At 38.8% G+C, this 17785-nt stretch overlaps 1 protein-coding gene across 2 annotated transcripts in view; it reads left to right on the top strand.

Moving 5' to 3' along the window:
• The window catches only part of syne2b (spectrin repeat containing, nuclear envelope 2b), a 131305-nt gene that overhangs the window by 44761 nt on the left and 68759 nt on the right, over positions 1-17785 (top strand). For both annotated transcript variants that reach the window (XM_067422571.1, XM_067422570.1), the window contains 18 exons: positions 81-242; positions 406-561; positions 729-988; positions 1116-3177; positions 3342-3676; positions 3900-4044; positions 4554-4754; positions 4870-5129; positions 5541-5700; positions 11815-11970; positions 12374-12514; positions 12980-13162; positions 13351-13488; positions 13702-13887; positions 15365-15469; positions 15746-15898; positions 15982-16083; positions 16238-16384. In XM_067422571.1, the coding sequence (XP_067278672.1) occupies positions 81-242; positions 406-561; positions 729-988; positions 1116-3177; positions 3342-3676; positions 3900-4044; positions 4554-4754; positions 4870-5129; positions 5541-5700; positions 11815-11970; positions 12374-12514; positions 12980-13162; positions 13351-13488; positions 13702-13887; positions 15365-15469; positions 15746-15898; positions 15982-16083; positions 16238-16384 (5052 nt within the window). The remainder of the gene's footprint in view (positions 1-80; positions 243-405; positions 562-728; positions 989-1115; positions 3178-3341; positions 3677-3899; positions 4045-4553; positions 4755-4869; positions 5130-5540; positions 5701-11814; positions 11971-12373; positions 12515-12979; positions 13163-13350; positions 13489-13701; positions 13888-15364; positions 15470-15745; positions 15899-15981; positions 16084-16237; positions 16385-17785) is intronic.

Genomic DNA, 17785 nt, shown 5'->3' with positions numbered 1-17785 from the left:
CATAGTTGAGTTTTGATATTGTAGTTGCTAGTCTTAAATTCAACAAAAAGTTTAATCTGTTAATCTTTTATGTGTGGCAGCATGTTCAAGATGTGGATGCTTCTCTGCAAGTTGGTCTCACCACTGAAATCTCTGAGAGTCCAGCAGAGGAAGATGAGGAGCCAAAGGGACCCACAATGAAGGATATCTTCATGGAGATCAAAAACATGATTGAAAAAGGACCAAAAAGTGTACTCATGGAGGTAATATTTAAATTGAACCACTATAACATCAAATTCAAACTATTTCAATCAATTTAAACAGTGTCAATATGTTATATATTGAGTACATTTAAAATAAACATAAACACAAATAAATGTGCATTGTCAGCTGACCTTTCAGAAAGTTTTTTTTTCTTTTTTCTAGGGTATACCACATGACTGTACAGAGAAACTTCTTGACAAGTCCAGCACTGATCTTGAAGCTCAGTTAAAAAGACTAGTGTTCCATTTACTGGACCTTAGAACTTGCCCAGCTGCTCTGAACTCCGCAGACATGGCCAAACAACTAGAGGAAGCTGAGGTGGGTCAACTCCATAAAAACATCAGTTTCTATAGCCTATATCCTATTTAATATGTCATTGCAGTGTTGCTGTTTTAAAAAAATAATCATTTGTATAAAAGAATACTGAGTTATGGCTGTAGGTGAGCTCATTCAGTATTTTCTACTGTATTGTTATATTATTTTAGGAATGTAGAAGGTGTGCCCAGAGACAGGTATCCATTCTGTCTGGGCAAGACCAGGCTAATGGAGACATCGTCACTGGCAATAGTGGCCCCGAGGGCATGCAACAGCTAAGCGCCCAATGGAGTGCAGTATTGTGGGATGCAGCAAGCTCTGTTCACTCCAAGGAAGTACAACTACAAATGGTTACAGATTTTGACAGACAGATCAAGAAAGTCAAAGCTACTCTGGAGAGACTAAAAACTGAGCATAAAGCACTAAGAATGTGAGTATTTATTACTAAGCAAGTTGCTTTCTGTACTTATCACTCTGAAAACGGAGAAAGTTGTATTGCTGTATTAAACCTCTTGTTATTAGAATGGAAAACACAAATTTGCCTTGTATATTGCTAGATCTCCAGCCGTGAGCAGTGTTGATGAGGAGAAGAGGCTGCGCTCTTTCTTGAGAAACATGGAGCAGGAAAGGACAGCTCTTGGTGACCTAATTCAAACATGTGCAAAACTATCCCCCCACCTCAGTCTGCCCGAGAGGCAAGCTGTGGAAATACAACAGAACAACTTGCAAAGCCAGTGGCGGGCCCTAGTGAAGGATGCAGAGATTGCTCTTTACAGGGTTAATGCTTATGCTAAAGAAAGTAGCAGCCTTCTTCAAGAGGCCGGTGCCTTAAAAGAGCATCTCAAGAACATTCAGAAAACCTTGGATACATCTAAATCCTCACCAGTTTTATGGGATGGCAAGAGAGCTCAAGAAATGATGAATATAAATGCTGATCTCACTTCCACCCATCAGCAGTACCTCTACCTTCAGCAGACCTCTGAGGAACTTGCCCAGGACTTCCAATTCAAGACAGAGATATCCAGCATAGAGAAGGACCTTCAGCATATTAAAAATCAGCTAGATCAAATAGGTGAAGAGTTAGCAGCTGCAACCCCTATCAGCAGCAACCCAATGTTAAGTAAAATTTTAAAAGTAATAACAGATGCTCTAGCTTGGGCAAAGCAGACAGAATTTGACATCAGAGGACGACAGAAAAAGGTGTCTCTGCTTCCAGAAGAGGTCCATCGACAAATTAAAGATTTAAAGAAATTGCAGTCAGAGATGAGTTTCAAGCAAACCCAGTTGAAGGCTTTGGTTGAGGAAGTCAATGAACTTATTCAAGACCTAGATCAGGCTGATGTTTCAATGGTGACTTCATCCTTGAAGGCCCTAGAGGACTTGTCCAAATCAACGTCAGAAAAACTGGCCAAGGCAGTTCAAGAGATGGAGTCAGGGCTTCAAACCCGGGAGAAGATGTCAGAGCAGATAGCAGATGTTGATTCCTGGGTGGTCGGACATCTCTGGAGGGAGGCTTTGCGGAGAGAGGATTATCAAAGTTTGAGTATGGCAGACCTGGATCGCAGGGTGAGGCAGATCCAAGACACGCTTGGAGAGGCAGAAAAGCAGTCTGCTGTCATTGAAGCCCTTCTGATGAAAAGCAGAGACATTGCATCAGAGCTACGCGTCTCAGAGAGTACTCAGCTCAATGGGAAACTTACCAACCTTCAAGAGGACATCAAAGAAATTGTTATCTATGAGAAAACCTGTTGCCAGAAAGTTATGGATGTCATACAGAACCAAGAATCTACTCAACGGAAGGTATCATCTCTTGAGAACAGCCTGAGACAAATGTTAGTTGATTTAAAAACCCACAGGTTTCCTGTTACAAAGGAGACCCTCTCTGTTATCGAACCCTTTAAACAAATGATTGTGGAGCGAAAATCTCAGGTTGAACAAGTCACTCCCTGTGCAGAGGATAAGAGACGAGAGCTATTATGTGTTATCACTGAACTGCACCACAAAATGATCGATTTGGATCTCAAAGCACAAGCTCATGAAAGGTACTTGAGCCTCAGTCAGTACATTGAAGATCTAAAGGAAGAAATGCAGGCCCAGATTCCAAGGACCAAAGATGAGAGCATCAACAAAGAGGAGCGCTACAGAGCCTGTCAGAACCTACTGATCCAAATCGCATTAATAAAACTCTTGTGCGAGGAAACAAGAGTTGAACTCCATGAAATCATTGCAGATCTTTATCCATCTCAGATCTCTGCTGAACAAATAAAACTTAAACAAATCTTGGAAAGCCTCAAAACCTCAGAATTGACAGTGAACAATAATCTTCAGATACTGGAATGGGATCTGCTGAAACATATTCACTACCCATCAGAAAAAATAGTACTTCAGCAGTTCCTCAAAGACACCAATGAAGAGCTAGAAAAGCCTTGTAGTATTGAACCAAAAGAGGGAGTAATTGAAAAACAACTAAGAAAGTGCCTTGTGATCAGAAAGACTGTAGAATCTAGAATGCGTGTACTTGAGTTTCTTGAAAAAAAGATTGGAGCTCAACCTCCTCAGGATTCCAAACAGCTTATTTGCTTGAAAGATATGGTTTTGGAAAGGTGTGATCAGCGAATGGTGAGTTTATGATGTGTTTCATCTTTGACTCACAATTTCAAGGACCTATTTCTTTGCAATATAAATGGTATACATATAAATGTTTATAAATATACACAGAAATCTTATTGAAAATATTTATTTAAGCATAGAGACTTCAAGGAAGATTTATACTTTCTTTTCAGGTGAGTTTAACTAAAGCCAAAGAACTGTTGAGGAACTACACCAAGGCAGTGATTTATACTATTCGGTTCCTCCAAAGAGCTGCATTGGTCCTCCTTCCCTCAATCTGCTCTGCTAGAAGCTGCTCAGAAAGACTCAAAGACACTCAGCAGGCTTTATTGACCCTAGACACAGAGTTCCAGTCACATATTTCACAGCTTCAAACTCAAAACCCACAGCATCCCTGCTTCAATCCACAGAAAACTCAATTTCTACATGTAGAGGTTCTAGGCGAGCTCCTGGTCAGGCTATCGACCCTCAAGGCCCAGGCCCAAATACAACTAGAATCTCTGAAGAGGTACATAGTATGAAACCTTATTTATACTGTGTACAGATATCATTTTTTTTCCATCACAGTAAATAAGGAATCACATTCAGTAATGTATTTGTAAGGTACTTAATTAGCATTTATTTTACATACAATATGTTCACTATGCTTATCAAATCTTATCATCATATATTCTGGCATCAATTTCTAAATGCCCCATGTTGAAAGTAACCAATTTCTTGTTCATAACAAGGTGTGTTGAGTCCCAGAAACATTCTCGTAAATGCTATGAGGAGCTTTGCCTGCAAGTGAGAGACTCAGAAACATTGCTATCACAATGTGCTTCCAAAAAAATAACTTCACACAGAGACTGCAAAGACCAGCAACTGAAACTCAAGGTAAAGGCAAATAAAACCCTTTTCTGTTGAACGACTAGCATTTGTTAGCATTAGCTCACCATGTAACTAAAAGTTCTACTCAAAAGATTTAGGAGGCGAGAATAACTTTTGAATAAGATTTAATTACAGTTGTTTACAATGACTATCATAGATGAAATGATACAGTTCGCACCGTCCATAGTCCCAATCCAGAGGGTACGGATGCTTGCAGTTCCTGCCAATGTATGGACAGGGACTGACCTGTTGGTGGTGGGGAGAATGGGGGTGAACGTCGGCGTCAGTATCTACAAATGTAGTAATGGGTGGGAACCGAACTTAGATACTACAGATGATGAATAATGATTGGCTAGATAGATAATTAATGAAAGAGGTGACATAGGAGTCTTCCATGCAGAACTATGCTAGAGCTTCCATATCTGTATCATTTATGTTTTGCCGACTTATGCAATGAGACACATATGGCTTGTCTGTTAGGCTAGTATATTCAAACATATTCCTTATCTTTTTAGGCTCTAGGGGAAGAGGTTGGGATGCTCCTTGGAAAACTGGAGAATCTGAGAGAGTGGTGTTTATTGTATGGATGCAGAGCCAATAGGGAAGATGCAGTAAGTGCCATCTGGGGGCAGGTGGCAAGATTGCAGCGCTGTGCCAATGATCTGCAAACACGCTCAGGACAAGTGGAAGCAGAGTGGAGCTGTGTCACAAGGAGTGTAAGTGTCATGACTAAAACTGCTAGTGATTATTTGACCTACTGTATATCAACATTCATGTGAAATAACAATGAAACTTGAAAAAAGCTTGTTTTCCTTGTATGTAATTCTGCAGGTGGAGCAGGCAGCCAGTGTGTTGGAGCAGGTGGAGGCAGAACTTCCAGACAGCAGCAGAAAGAATCTGACTGGTGACGAGCTACAGGAACTGATGCTGTTCTGTTCCCAGTACCAAGACAGACTGGACTGTGAACACAGAGCTCTCTCTGCATTGGAATTAAGAGCTGCGAGGTTGCTTGGGGTTCCCCCCCACCTGGAACAGGCCCCGCCCATTGAGCTGTGCCAAAAACTTAAAGCCCTGCAGGAGCGTTACCATAGGTCAGAAATCTACTTAGCTTATTACTAATTGGCTTTTTTGTTTCAGTTTTCTTTTCCTTTACTTATCGTTTTCTCAAAACATTACTGAATTTGGCCTAATATTTCCAATTGAGGACTCCTTGCCCCAGTGGTTCATGCATTAATTACAAATCATTTGGCTTATACACGAAAAGTGGGTCAAAATTGGATGCCAGTGTCCCATCACAGAGAGGCCCAGCAAGCAAATCCATACTTCAGAACATTAAACCACCCAGTCTCAGCTAAACATTTTTATTTTTAATGTTTATATTATGCTGTACAAGAACATACCAATTTCTGGGTTTGGGGACATTTATCAGCATTCATTGCATCCATTTTGCAGTATGGACATGGACTGATAGTTTAACATGTTTTGACTTGTGTGTTCTGCAGTCTGAAGGAGCGCAGCACTCAGGGTCAGAGGGCAGTAAGAACAGAGCTGGAGGAAAGAGGACGAGTGCAGGAGCAGCTGGAGGGAGTCAGAGAATGGCTGGAATCTGCCATCTCTCTCCTCTCTGTACTAGAGCACGAACCCAGCAAGAAACAGCTACAGGTTAGTTATCTGTCTTGTAGTCTCAGATTTAGACATCTTGCCCATGGACCGTTGTCTGAATGTCCAATGCACATGGCACATCTATCTGGAAACACTTCAGGAGTTTTGAAGTCGTCGTCCGATTCTACAGGATGTCTGCAAGAGATGTGTTTTGTGTCCTTTAACGGTCCGACTAGAAACAATTAGAGGTGGGCAATAGATTATTTTTTTAAATCTAAATTAATCTAGATTCATTTTGAAATTAATCTAGATTAATCTAGATTAAAATGGCTCATCTGAATTCTGCCGAAGGCTTTCAGAATGTGTGTGCTAGTGCTACCCTATCACATACGTTATGCTAGGGGTGTAATGGTACAGATCGCTCATGGTTTGGTTTGTATCACGGTTTTAGGTTCACGGTGTCAGTACGGGTCTGTATTTACTGTTTTCAGAGAAAAAAAAGGACAACTGTCAAATAAAAATAAAGAAAATAAGAACAATTCACTTAAATACAAGCCGCAGCACAAATAAATACTATTGAGCAAAGATACTAATAAAATAAACAATGCTTTTCAGGTTTTTCAGAAAAGGTCTAACATTAGTTTTTAGGTAAAGAAATTGAATAAAGTAATCAAATGTAAAATAATTGCATATTTCACTGTTTAAATTAAAGATTAATCCTTATTAAATTTACAAAAGCTATTCAATCAAGAGCAGTGAGTGATCTTTTGTGTGACAGACAGCAGTAAAGTCTACTGCCCCTTTAAGACCCAATGCAAGGATATGCGTCGTCTTTCTCGACTCTATACAGTTCACTTAAGGCATACACAGACTATGTCTTCTTGGATACTCATCAAGATGGACATGTTGACATACTTTTTGTGTGAGTTTGTCCGTTCAAGCGCAAGACTTGAAAGATAACTCAATATTTGCGTGCTGTGAGACGTGTGCGCACTTTGGGATGAGTGCACAGAGACAGATCTTCTCACAGTGCGCGCAAGTTCTCATTCGCTTTTTCTGGCTCTACACGTTGTGATGATGGTGAAAATGACTGGTCATATTCGGACATATGGCAGCACTCGCATGCATTGAACAGTTTACAAAGAGAGCCCGTTTTGCTCACATTTTCTTTTATTATCGCTGTTGTGATGTATCACTGAGAAGCCAACACGTACATAAAGCATTATTTTTAAGTTACAGATGTGATCATCAGATGTGAGATGAAACGTGGTGCAAGTGCACCTTTTGCACGGGACCCCTGCTCACGGCACCCCGGTTGGGAAACGCTGGTATAGACCCAACTCCCAACCCAACTTTGAGAATAGATTTTTTTTAATCGTTATTTTTTTTAATCGCCCGATAAGTTAACGCAGATAACGGCCCACCACTAATATATTATATATATATATATATATATATATATATATATATATATATATATATATATATACAGTGAGGAAAATAAGTATTTGATCATCCTGCAAGTTCTCTTACTTGGAAATCATGGAGGGGTCTGAAATTGTCATCGTAGGTCCACTGTGAGAGACTTAACACCTGAGAAAATCAATGTTAATATTTGTTACAGTAGCCTTTGTTTGCAATTACATTTTTCACCAGGTTTGCACACACTACAGGAGAGATTTTGGCCCACTCCTCCACACAGATCTTCTCTAGATCATTCAGGTTTCTGGCCTGTCGCTGAGAAACACAGAATTTGAACTCCCTCCAAAGATTCTCTGTTGGGTTTATGTCTGGAGACTGGCTAGGCCACGTCAGAACCTTGATATGCTTCTTACAGAGCCACTCCTTGGTTATCCTGGCTGTGTGCCTTTGGGTCATTGTCATGTTTGAAGACCCAGCCTCGACCCATCTTCAATGCTCCAACTGAGGAAAGGAGGTTTTTCCCCAAAATCTTGCAGTACATAGCCTTAATACATCCTCTCCTTAATACAGTGCAGTCGCCCTGTCCCATGTGCACAAAAACACCCTCAAAGCATAATGCTACCACCCCCATGCTTCACAGTTAGTATGGTGTTCTTGGGATGGTACTCATCATTCTTCTTCCTCCAAACACGTTTAGTGGAATTATGACCAAAAAGTTATATTTTGTGGAGGTGTACAATTTTCTCTCTACACTGTAAAAAATTATATGTTCAATAAGTTATGACAACATATGTTTTTACATTGTTTTAACTCATCAAAATAAGTTAAGAAACGTTAAACTTGTTTTTATTAGTTATACAAGAAGTAACTCATTTTTTAAAGTCAGTTTAACACAATTTAAGTTGAAATAACTTAAACATCCAAGTCAATTGTACTGCAAAAGTTCAAAATTTGCCTTTTTTTTACAGTGTAGTGTCTTTGGACAGCTCTTTGGTCTTGGTCATGTGAGTAGTTGGATTCTTACTGATTGTATGGGGTGGACAGGTGTCTTTATGCAGCTAACAACCTCAAACAGGTGCATCTAATTTAGGATAATAAATGGAGTGGATGTGGACATTTTAAAGGCAGACTAAGAGGTATTTGAGGGTCCGAATTCTAGTTGATAGACAGGTGTTCAAATATTTTTTGCAGATGTATCATACAAATAAATAGTTAAAAAATCATATATTGTGATTTCTAGATTTTTTTTTTAGATTACATCTCTCACAGTATTCAAGTTTAATAATATATATATATATATTATTGAAAGCTTTGAAGTTATATTAACAGACACAAAAGCATAAAACAGTAAACAACATAGGACAACCAAGGACAAACATTTACATACCATGAAAAAATAAATAAAAAACAACAACATCTGGATTGTCTCAGTCAGCAAATATAGAAAGAATAATTATTGAAAAGATTAACATAAATGCCAATATACACAGTTGTTTTATAAATCAGATAATTCACCACAGGAGAAGGAAAAAAAAATGGAAGGGGAGGATTACAAAATATATCATTGTTAAATCCCTCCATCTGGAATATAAATCTGTTTTAATATTAAATATAACATAAAGCATTTGATTTAACCATCTCAGGAAACAAGGGGCATGTGGCGTTTTCCAATTGAGGAGTATTACTTTTTTTGGCTGCAACCAAGCCTACCGTTATTTGAACACTGTTCTTGAATGAATAATTTATAGATGCACGTCGGTCTGTAATTATAGTGGCATCGACTTTACATTTTCACACCGACAAACATGATGTAGAACAAAACAAACTGTGATTGGTTGCGTTACATGTCAGTCAAACTTCCTCTTGGGCAGTCCTTGACCAATGAAAGCTTCGATAAAGTCCAAACCTTCTGCCATCAGTCTGAAGGTCTGGTTACATAAGACTATCTGTCTTGTGTCTTGTGTTTTAATAAACTTTATCTAGTTTAGATGGGTTTTTTTACATTTCATGAGTTAAATATTTACCGGTAAATTATTAGGTTGGTACAGTAAGTAAATTTATCACTCCAGTCTGATAATTACTAAAGCTTATGAGATGGAAAAGAAAGAAGGGAGATTTGCTTTTAAAGGGTTAGTTCAACCACAAATGAAAATTCTCTCAATAATTACTTACTCTAATTTCGTTCGACACCCGTAAGACCTCCATTCATCTTCAGAACACAAATAAAGATATTTTTGTTGAAATCTGATGGCTTAGAAAGGTTTACATTGACACCAATGTCATTTCCTCTCTCAAGACCCATAAAAGACACTAAAGACGTCATTACAAAGCCCATCTCACTACAGTGAGCTCAACAATAATTTTATGAAGCAACGAGAATAGTTTTTGTGCGCAAAAAAAAACTAAATAACGACTTATATAGTGATGGCCTGATTTCAAAACAAAGTTTCGAACGGTCATGAATCATGAATCTATACGCTGATTCATAACTGTTCTAAACTTTGTTTTGAAATCGGCCCATCACTATATGTCGTTTTTTTTTTTTTTTTGCTACATAAAATTATTGTAGAGAGGAGATTACATTGGTGTCAATGAAGGCCTTTCTGAGCCATCGGATTTCAACAAAAATATCTTCGTTTGTGTTCCGAAGATAAACGGTCTTACGGGTGTCGAACGACATGAGGGTGAGTAATTAATGAGAGAATTTTTGAGTGAACTAAACCTTTAACACAATGTTCTGTTTGTCCCTGACTGCGACCAGCAATCTTCATTATTTCTGCCCTGAATAATACCTCTCACTCATGAAGTCCCTTTTGTTTAGAGAATTAATTAGCAACAACTAACGACACTACTAGCTTTGAAACCAAGAAAACACAACTGTTGCTGGTTAAAACAAAGCTTTGCTCTTTAGTGCTTTATTTCTAGTTTGAACACTGTTAAAGTTGTTTTTGTTTTTTTTCTTCTGCTGAATAGGCTGTTTCATCCAATCAGTTCAAACACACATATCTTAAAGATTCAAAGACTTTTTAACAGTTATTCTCTTTCAAACACAGTGCTGTAGGCTGTTTTTCTCGGTCGTTACCTCTTTGCCACACACAGATTAGCTTGTTAGTGTTCTGGTTAAAGAGCTGAGTCATGTCCAACGTCCTCTTTCTTTTCACTGTTTCAGATACACACACAGTCTTTCTCTCTTTTTCTCAAGCACACACTTTTGATTCCGATTTTCCCACACATAAACACACACACACACACACACACACACACACACACACACACACACACACACACACACACACACACACACACACACACACACCTGTAAGTGGATCCTCCAGGTTTGATCCCAAGGCCAATAATGATGTCATCTAATGCACTCTCTATCTCTCTTACACACACATCATTTCAGTATGCTTGAAAGTTTCACATATGATATTGACAAAATGCTAAAGCAATAAAGGAACATATTGTGTAGGAATGAACATAAAAACGTAAAGAACAGAAGTCATAATGAAACACAGTTGCCAAATAGAATAATCTGAATGGATATGGATCTCTCTCTCTCTCTCTCTCTCTCTCTCTCAAGCTTGGTCCTTTCTGACTGTAAATCCCTCTGGGTTTTTGGTAATTTTGGGATCGTGTTTATGCAGCTTTTCTTCCCATCTTAAATGGCTCATTATAATATAAATAGGGGTTAGAAGCTTAATCTCACCAACTGGAGCCAGAGAGGTGAATAGGGTTGAGAGAGATAGAGAGCTTTTTGAGTGAATTGTCCTGGTTCTGTTATCGTATAGCTTGAGGGACTAAGAGCATCATCAGTGACTGGGTCCACCAGTGAGCTTATAGTGCTTAAAAAGTGATTCTGGTGCTATATGAAGTACTGATATGCATAAACCGAATATTGCATTGTTCATCGTTTCTATGTGCTTTCTGATGTACGGTAAGCATTTTCTTCATTATACTGTTTTTATTTTGTTTTTTGTAGTTATTTCATATCCAGTAGAATCTAAAAATGGTAATTCTGGGCTCGTTTCCATTCTTAAATATATATCCTATTTTTATTATATATATAAATTTACCTTATAAACAGTCTGCTAAATATTTGCTAATATACATATCATATTTTCATATTTTCTCATATGTTTTCAATTTCCTAATGAATAATTAGTTATTCGTTTTATATTATAGTTTGACATAAAGTAAAACACCTAAAGACGTACAGTAACTGCCATTCAATTCTATTATTTCTTAAAAAGAAGTGAAACCATTTTGAATAAAAAAAAAGAAAAAGATTTTAACATAGTAAATTGGTCTGGTGTATAAGCATGAAGCCAACTTGTTGTCACAAGGACAAGTAAATGTATTAAATAATATGACAAGGATAGTTCTGGTAGTCCAAAATAACATTTCTAAGAACTTGGCAGTGACCTATAAAACATCACCCAAGATCTTTTTCTTCTTATATAATAAAGAATATAATTATATTTTCACCATAGAAACAACAAGTTTCAGATGTTTTGTACTCACTTTGCAAAGTCAGTTCTGCCCTCAGTGAATGCTTGTGTTATGTGGGCAACCAATCAAATTAAGTCACTTATTCTGTTCTTGTTTATGATGAGCTTTGCTTAGGAAAAAACTTTTTTACCGAGAAGTATTTTTTAAATTAAATGGAAAAATGGTTATTTGTGCAGCACATAGATGCACCCATTACTAATGTAACATAATTGATGAGTAATGTTCCTTTTTGCTCAACAGGAGGTTCACTCACAGCTGTGTACCCAAAAGGCCATTCTGCAGCGCATTTCAGAAAGCTTGAAGATGATGTACTCTGACAAAAACACACCAATTCCCGAAGAGATAGAGGGACTGTTACAGGAAGTCTCTCAGTCATTACTGGAAGTGGAGGAGCAGGTTTGATGCATTCTTTAGAGTGGTGCCCAATTTATGTTCCAGGACCCATATTTTACAGTCACCATAACAGACCTGCTATTTTTGAGTTGAGAGCTCTTTATATATGAAAAAAATTGTCTAAACCCTTTTTTTCTTAATTTAATATAAAATGTTCTTGTTCGTAACTGAACTCGTACAACTAAATGTGCTTCGCATACACCCAGCAAACATTGCACTTGCTGCAGTTTAATCTCATCTTGAATGAATTAAGAGACGAGAAAGAACATCTCACTCTAGAACAGTTAGATCCCTGCATCAGAGACATATAATCAGCACATACTCATCAACCATTTTGTTGGTTTCAATTGAGATTTGTTTGCTTTTAAATTCATTTGACTGTCTATTCCATTTATCTCACGCACAGGTGAAGACAGCCGTGGAGAAAAGTGGCCCACTTCACAGGCTGGGTGCTAAAATCTCAGAGATTAAAGCAGGTTTGGGATCAGTTCAGAGCTGGTTAGAGCAGAAGAACCTGAACTTCAATGAAGCTGAGAGCACACAGAAGGTCAGACATGAGTTTAGTCTACAACCCGTATAAACAAGTCTAAAACCTGTTTTACACATTTTGTATTGTAAGCATAATATTCATATTAGTGCTCATATAACAGGTTACAGTGTAGCAGATGTAGTGCTTCATGTATGGTTTCAGTGAACTTGATGCACGTTCACAATAACAAATTTAAAATGTATTAAGATTTATTGATTTAAGCTGTTATTAAATGAAATACACAATATAATAGTGCATTAGAAATACATAATATAATTTAAAATCAACACTTTTCCATACTGTATATGAAAAACATGTTGTCGGTCTAAAAGCTCAAAATGCACCTGCATTTGCTTATGGCCTATAGGTGCAAGTTCTGTTGTTTTAAACATTTTAAATTAGTTGTTTACTGAGATGTCTAGGATCATTTTAAATAACCTATGAAAGATTTATATGTGTTTTTTTTATATTGTTCCCTCACAGCGAATCTGGGACGAGCTGGACAATTTACACACTCGTCTGACGGCGGTCGAGGTGGAGCTTCAAGATGTTAGTGAAATGCATCCGGATGAGACCCGTCTGATTCTGGATAACCTGGCCCACACCCAGCAGACCCACACACGCCTCACCAAACAGGCTGAACAGAGAACCACCTTCCTCGGCAAGGTCACCTGTTTAGACTCTCATGATGCTTTGCTGCACACAGATAAAAATTAAAGGAACATTTCACCTAAAATTTAGCAAAGTTGAACATGATAATTGAGATGGAAGGAAAAACAAGTTTCATTGAATAATAACTGAATTCAGTTGCATCATGTTACTTAAAGTGTGTTATTCAAACTATCTCCATGTAGGTCCGTGACTGGCTGCAGGAGCATGAGGAGATGGTGAAGGGGTCACAGAGCTGGATCTTAGAGGCTCAGTCCTGGCTTACGACACCCTGCACATACACCACTGCCAGATGCCTCGACAGTCATGTGAACGCACTGCAGGTATTATCTTTAGATACGCCATTATAATTTAGCTGACAGCTTCTTATTACAGGATAAGTCCTCCTAGAAGCAAACTACATCATCCCATTGAGGGTTTGAACCTTGTTTAATAGTGTATCACTATTGTATTATTTTCGTGTGTGTGTGTGTGTGTGTGTGTGTGTGTGTGTGTGTGTGTGTGTGTGTGTGTGTGTGTGTGTGTGTGTATTTCAGATGGTTCTGGATGACTCCGCTCAGATGAGACGGACTCTACAGGGTTTCAGCAGTGTGCTGACAGAGATGGGTAGTGTGTTTGATGTCAATCCATTAGAGGAGCAGCTTTCAAATGCTGATCGACGTGTGGCAGACATGCAGCACAGTCTTCTGGGACCCCTCTCTCAGCTGGAGCATGCAGCAGCAGTGAGCACACAGATTTTATATATGTATATACACCGATCATTCATGACTGAGTAACATGAATAACACTGATTTTCTCTTCATCACAGTACCTGTTAGTGAGTGGGATATATTAGGCAGCAAGTGAACATTTTGTCCTCAAAGTTGATGTGTTAGAAGCATGAAAAATGTGCAAGTGTAAGGTTTTGAGCGAGTTTGACAAGGGCCAAATTGTGATAGCTATTCGACTTGGTCAGAGCATCCCCAAAACTGCAGCTCTTGTGGGGTGTTCCCAGTCTGCAGTGGTCAGTATCTATCAAAAGTGGTACAAGGAAGAAACAGTGGTCAAGCAGCGACAGAGTCATGGCCAAGGCTCATTGATGCACGTGGGAAATGAATTCTGACCCGTGTGATCTGATCAAACAGACAAGCTACTGTAGCTCATATCGTTTTAAGAAGTTAATGCTGGTTCTGACAGAAATATGTCAGAATAAACAGTGTATTGCAGATTGTTGTGTATGGGACTGCATAGCCGCAGACCAGTCATGGTGCCCATGTTGACCCCTGTCCACCACTGAGAGCACCAACAGTGAGCATGTGTGCATTAGAAATGGACCACAGAGCAATGGAAGAAGGTCTGATGAATTACACTTTCTTTTACATCACGTGGATGGCCGGGTGCGTGTGCATCGCTTACCAGGAGAACACATGGCATCCTGAACTATGGGAAGAAGGAAAGCCGGCGGAAGCAGTGTGATGTTTTGGGCAATGTTCTGCTGGGAAACCTTGTGTACTGCCATCCATGTGGATGTTACTTTGACACGTACCACCTACCTAAGCATTATTACAGACCCCTTCATTGTTGTACACCCTTTCATGAAAACAGCATTTCCTGGTGGCTGTGGCCTCTTTCAGCAGGATAATGCACCCTTCCACAAAGCAAAAGGTTCAGAAATGGTTTGAGGAGCTCAACAATTAATTTGAGGCGTTGAATTGCCTCCAAATTCCTCAGATATCAATCTAATCGAGCATCTGTGGGATGTGCTGAACAAACAAGTCTGATCCATAGAGGCCCTGCCACGGAAATTACAGGACTTAAATTTCAAAATGTATTGAAGTTTCACAAACTAATTTCGGGAGAAGCACGCGCAAACAATTAAATCTAATCAAACACAGGTGGAGCAGGCTCAGATAATTGGGGGGAGAGATACTCTGGGTTCAGGCAAATTTTCCGAGCCCGGAGCCCTCCCCGGACAGCACGCCAAATACGCATAATCATTACTCTATTTAATTGATGTAAGTGTGAACTCGTGAAATGACAGTTATTACTTTTTTTCCAAATTATGTCATTTTATGTTCCCAGAGAGAGTTTTTTTTTTAGATTTAACTCGCTTTTGAGGATCATTTTGTCCCCAAACTATAGTTTATGGTGTAAAAAATGTACAGTTGTACAATCTATAAAAGGTGACATCTGTTTATGTGTATGGTGTGTGTTTTTAAGGAAGTGGATGCCATTGAGACTGAGGTGAAGGTCATGGAAAAAGATGTAGCCCAAATGAAATCTACTCTGACTACCAAAGAAGACATCAGCCAAGACAATCTTAAGGTAAAATAACTATGTACTTAAACATTTGACCAGTTGTAACCTAAAGTGTATTGTAAACGATCCACATGACACAGGTTCCGTTAACAATAGTATTTTCTTTAGAGACTGGTGCCAAATATATTTGCCTCCGTCATTCTCCCCATAAATGCAAGGCTCAGAAAATTCCCAAACATGGGTCTTAAAGTAACACACACCCAGACACAGTCTCAAGGGTGACGTTTTGATGTAGTTTCTTTCAAACACCTGATTCTTGTGGTTGTTTGTGTGTGTTTACAGGCGACAGAAGACAGGATTGACCTGATGAAAAGGACATTAGCTGAGATCCAGAACTGTAAGGATGGTCTGTGTCTTCCTGACAAAGCTGAAAACACGCTCCTAGTGTTCAAAAGAGCAGAACAACTGCAGAAACAGCTGCTGGAACTAGAGCAGGTAGAGCACATATACACAAACACATACACACAGGCAAACACACCCTTCACACAGTGCTCAGTATTGTGTTCATCTCCTCTCAGCTGGCTCTAGAATACTCCGTTGAGGTGCAGGATATATCTACCCCGCATCTCTGTGCCCTGCCCCTCGGTGTACCGCCCACTATCACTGAGGAAGAAACACAGGTTAGACAAAAAATTATGTTAAAATCTAATGCTCCAAAAATGCAAAGATTATATATATATATATATATATATATATATATATATATATATATATATATATATATATATATATATATATATATATATATATATATATATATATATTTGTGTGTAGGAGAGTGGTCAGATTCAGATTGCACACGTAGAGGAGGATGTGCTGAAAAAATCAGGAGCAGCGCTAATGACGGTGGAGCAATCCACGCCGGAGCAGAGACTCACCTGGATCTCTGAGAGGAGCAGCCACACTCCCACAGAAACACAGGTACGAGGGAACACATTGAATGCGCACTTTGAAATTGCCCCTGAAAGTATTAGGTCATCCGGGTACTTTTCGTCTACTGTATTGTGAAAACAATGAATTCAGTCATAATACTTGTTTCTCATACTGTTTTTCACCTTCTATAGTATGGAAGTATGCGATTCCGAATGCAGCCCTAATTAGAAAGATATACAAGTGTCATAATTAAGCAATAAAGTATTATTACTAAATATAGTTGTGACTAAAAGGCTTCATTCACTAGAATATGCAGAGGCTATTATTGCTTTTATAAATCAGTTAAATAACGACACAAAATGATCCTCCAGAATTGGAGATTAACATTTTTTATTGCTTATATTAAAGTATAATTTACCATATATGCAAAACATGTTGTTTTTACTAGAAATTCATTTTTGTGCCTGTTCATTGATCTTCCATAAAGGTGCACTGTGTAGAATTTTTGCAGTTAAATATCCAAAAACCACCAAGCCATTGTTATATATTTTGTTCAGTTGAGTTCTTACGTTATCCCAAATGCTTCCAACTATTTGTAAATTGTGAGAAAATTGCTATTTTAACCAATAACCCGAGACATCTGAGGGGGTCGCCTGTCAACGGCATCATATCTGCGTTACCCTTGGTTTCCGGATTTCTTTGGCATAAACGCTTTACTCTCACTGCAGTGTGCAACAAGTGTCACAGCAGCCGCAGAGCGATTGCGATTGCACATGATTAACGTCATAACATCATTTTAAACACACTTAAATGTTTCTTATATATGACAAACAGAGCTGCGTTACCTCATACTCATGACCGGAAAAGGAAAATGGTGCCGGTGACTATGTCCCGTCATAGTAAATGTCTCGCTACTTGCAAGCCGTGTGTTGCGCTTCAGTCTCCAGCAGCCTTGTTCAGCTCCCTCAACATTTAGTCCTGCTTTGCTTCATACTACAGTAACATTAATGATCGCATCCATGAACATGATTTCTGCCAGAGTCATATCCAAATTATTTTCCACTGGCTGTAAGGTGAAAACCACATGTCCCAAGATTCTGCACTCAAACTTGGCTTCATCAAGCTACGCCTTTGTTTTGAATCGACGCCCTCTAGTGGACGGAAAAGTTAAATAGTGTCGATTTAAGAATTCATAACACTGTGTCTACACAGCGCCACAACAGCTTGATGCTGTCTACAACAGAATGTGACAAAGCTACCCTTGCAAATCCATTTGTTCTTCATGTTCTTCTTGAAGTTCTTTAGAAATACACCTGGATATCAGTTTACTGTTAGGAATTTGTTGCGTCAGGTCACGCCTCACCCAGTTTTGAAAAGCATCGCTGATTATAACGGGTTCGCTTTGCTTTTGTTGCATCGCACCATGCTGCTCGTGTCTGGTGTAGACAC

Source organism: Pseudorasbora parva, chromosome 17, assembly GCF_024679245.1.
Source record: "Pseudorasbora parva isolate DD20220531a chromosome 17, ASM2467924v1, whole genome shotgun sequence".
Taxonomy (NCBI): Eukaryota; Metazoa; Chordata; class Actinopteri; order Cypriniformes; family Gobionidae; genus Pseudorasbora; species Pseudorasbora parva.
This window is presented reverse-complemented; position numbering and strand designations above follow the sequence as displayed.